General features: G+C 37.7%; 1 protein-coding gene across 1 annotated transcript; it reads left to right on the forward strand.

Moving 5' to 3' along the window:
* The first annotated feature begins 1,504 nt into the window (after window positions 1–1,504).
* On the forward strand, window positions 1,505–3,234 carry LOC131009277 (transcription factor MYB41-like). The gene is made up of 3 exons (XM_057936565.1): window positions 1,505–1,775; window positions 1,874–2,003; window positions 2,388–3,234. The coding sequence occupies exons 1-3, from the start codon at window positions 1,643–1,645 to the stop codon at window positions 3,052–3,054; spliced, it is 930 nt and encodes a 309-aa protein (XP_057792548.1). The 5' UTR covers window positions 1,505–1,642; the 3' UTR covers window positions 3,055–3,234.
* The last annotated feature ends 351 nt before the right edge of the window (window positions 3,235–3,585 follow it).

Consider the following 3,585-nt stretch of genomic DNA (forward strand, 5'->3'; position numbering starts at 1 on the left):
GCATGTACCAGATGAGAGAAGGAAGAAGCTCGACGATAAAAGCGAAGCATTCATCTTTATCGGGTACAACTCTAACTCTAAAGGCTATAAGTTATATAATCCAAATACCAAGAAAACAGTGATAAGTCGAGACGTGGAGTTCGACGAAGAAGGAGTCTGGGATTTCAGCTCCAGCGGTGACTTCACCTTCATCCCACAATTCGATGATGAAAGGACAGTCGAGCAAGTTGGAGAAGTCCAACAAGAGGTAGTGACTCCGCCAGCTTCACCTATACAAGTTACTGAAGACTCACCTCCATCTTTCTTAAATGAAAGAGCCACACCACGAGCAAGGAATTTGGATGAGATATATGAAGACACTGAAAGGTTAGAAGATCTCACCTTGTTTTGCCTATCTGCTGATTATGAACCTGAAGCAGCAAATAGTGAAAATTGGCGAGTTGCAATGGACGAAGAGATCAAAGCTATAAACAAGAATGATACGTGTGAGCTCGTGACACTACCGGAAAGGCACAAGGCCATTGGAGTCAAGTGGGTGCATAAGGTTAAGAAGAAGTCCAAAGGTGAAGTTGAAAGATATAAAGCAAGGCACGTCGTGAAAGGATTTCGCCAAATTCAGAAGTTTGCTCGGAATGAAAAATCAAGTTTAAGGGGGAGTGTTGGAATATAAAAATAAACTTGATTTTTTAAGTGAAGATATTTGTATTAGAAATATCTAGAATGAAGATATTTGTATTAGAAATATCTAGAATCAAGATATTTTAAGAAGAAAAAGAAAGAAAGAAAAATATAGAGAATTCTAGAAAAAGTGACAAAGTGAAGATATTTTGTAATAGTAAAATAAGTATAAAAATCTAGATAGAAATCAAGAGAATTCTAGAATTCTCACTTGATTACTATATATATATATATGTGGAGGTTGTATCAATTGTTTAGAATGAAGTGAATTAAAGAAAGATTGTGTTAGCAAACTCCAATCCTCCCACTAAAATTCTTAAGCACACACACGTCCACAACCAATTTCTTCAAATTTCCTCCTACCAATTAAATAAATTCTCCATTATATATACTTATATTCCAACAGGAACCACACTATAGATATTAATATAAACTCATCTTAAAATATAAAATACGAACCACTGAATTTTATGTAGAATACGTCTGAATTTGTTTTTGTATAGATATCAGAATTTAGAAAATTAATTTTTTTACTACTTATAAGACCATGAATTCATTCAATAAAATAACGAATAAACCTTAGATTTTCATGAACTAAAGATTAAAAATAATTTTTATTTTATAATTTTAAAATAGTTTCTATTTTTGCCCACATATACCGTGGTAATCTTTTCTTGGTCCCTAACTAGGAATTATTCAGACAGCACACGAGAGAGAGAGAGAGAGAGAGACGCGTAGACCGGAGGGCCGGCGCCAATCACATTGACTTCAATCAGTTTCACACACTGTTCCATTTCCTTCTATAAATAGGAGCTTTTTGTCATCAATTTCTTAACTCGGACCTACACAACTTAGTCTTCTTACAAAACATCATCTCCTTCTCTCAAAGCTTCTCCAAAACTCATCACATTCTTCACTCTCACACCTCTCTCTCTCTCTCTCTCTCTCTCTCTCTCTCATCAACATGGGAAGAACACCTTGCTGCGACAAAAATGGCCTCAAGAAAGGCCCGTGGACTCCCGAAGAAGACGCGAAGCTCACTCAATACATCCACGCCCACGGCGCCGGAAATTGGAGAAATCTTCCCAAAAATGCCGGTACTAATTTTAATTTTTTTTTATATAAAAAAAACCCTATTTTTAGGGTTTAATTTATGTATTATTTGATCACGCGATTGAATAATTCGTGTCATTAGGCCTTCAGAGATGCGGGAAGAGTTGTCGACTGCGCTGGACCAATTATCTAAGGCCAGATATCAAGAGGGGAAGATTCTCATTCGAGGAAGAAGAAACCATAATCCAACTCCATAGTGTTCTTGGCAACAAGTAAGATTCTAATTATTATTAATTAATCTTCAGAATAATTATTAAAGAATATAATTATTTTTCCGTAAGTAACTTAATTTCTACCCGAATTTGTAATTTTCACACTATTGTGAACCTTAGTGGATGTTAATATAATTGCAAAAGATCAAAATTGGTGATGTAATTAAAACCTTTTTGAAAGGCATGTAAAAATTTCTACTACCTCCGTCCTAATTATATAGGCTGATTGAAATTTGTACAAAGAATACGAAATTATTAAAAAAAAGGTTATAAAAAAAACCCAGCCTAATTCCAATTCATCCGAAAATGCGATGTTCAATGTTATTTTCACTTTTCGTCGTTAATCCGTCGGTAATTACTAACGTCCTTTATTATTATGGCCAGATGGTCGGCCATAGCGGAACGTTTGCCGGGAAGAACGGACAACGAGATCAAGAACTACTGGAACACACACATCCGGAAGCGGTTGCTCCGGATGGGGATCGATCCGGTGACCCACGCGCCGCGGCTCGACCTGCTCGACCTCTCGTCGCTCTTCAACTCTCCGCAGCTCAGCCTCCTCCGCCTCTTGAATCCGGAGGCGCTGAGGCTGGCGGCGACCCTAGTGTCGTCCAACGGCGGCGTCGACGCGCAGCTGATGTTGAATTCGCAGCTTCAAAATCAGCTGCAGGCGGCCCCACCCATCCAACCTAATCACTTTGAAAATATAATTATCGATCAACAAATCCCACCAAACATCAACAACAATTCGTTTCACAATCATCAGTCTCAGTATCAACAAGTGTTTCAAGATGATTTGATGCCTACTGCAAATGCGAGCGATTTTGGTCAAATTAGGGCAGATTTGTCTGAAAACTCGAGTTTTCAATCGATGAACACCAACAGCAGCGGCAGCAATAACAACAGCAGCTACAATTTCAACTCTCTCTCTAGCTCTCCTACGCTTAACTCGATCGGCAATGGCGGCGGGGAAGATGAGAGAGAGAGTTTCTGCAGTGATCTGTTGAGGTTTGAGATTCCGGAGAGTTTGAATTTTGATGATTTCATGTAAATTTTGGGAGGGATTTTTATTTTTATTTTATGTTGAGTGATTTAGGTGTGGTGTTTACATGTACTAGATTGGGTTCGATTTTACAATGTTTTAGCATTGATAGGAGAATTCTTTTGTAATCTTATATATGTATAATCATTGATACTCAGTTAATCTTATATATGTTTGGTTACATTTTAATACTCTCTTCGTTCCGTAAAATAAGTCATAATTTTCTATTTTGCGACTGAAGTTCACAAGAAAGCATCTTAATTATTCCATTTAAATATATCACCTCGCCACAAAATCAATACATGTTATTCTCAATATATAATGACGGACAACGACCGTCGGTTGTTCCATCGGCTATGATGTCAGCTTTTTGCGGCACAAGGTGTCAAAGAACGCTGACGGCGTGGAGTCCGTCGGCTTCTGAGATGAAGTTAGGATTTTAAAAATGGACAGATAGAACTATAATTTTGTATCCAGTTGAGAACGGCACAGGTTTTAATAAAGTGATTGATGTGTTGTGAGTGGAAAAAGGGTCTCACA

The sequence above is a fragment of the Salvia miltiorrhiza genome, chromosome 2, assembly GCF_028751815.1.
Source record: "Salvia miltiorrhiza cultivar Shanhuang (shh) chromosome 2, IMPLAD_Smil_shh, whole genome shotgun sequence".
Taxonomy (NCBI): Eukaryota; Viridiplantae; Streptophyta; class Magnoliopsida; order Lamiales; family Lamiaceae; genus Salvia; species Salvia miltiorrhiza.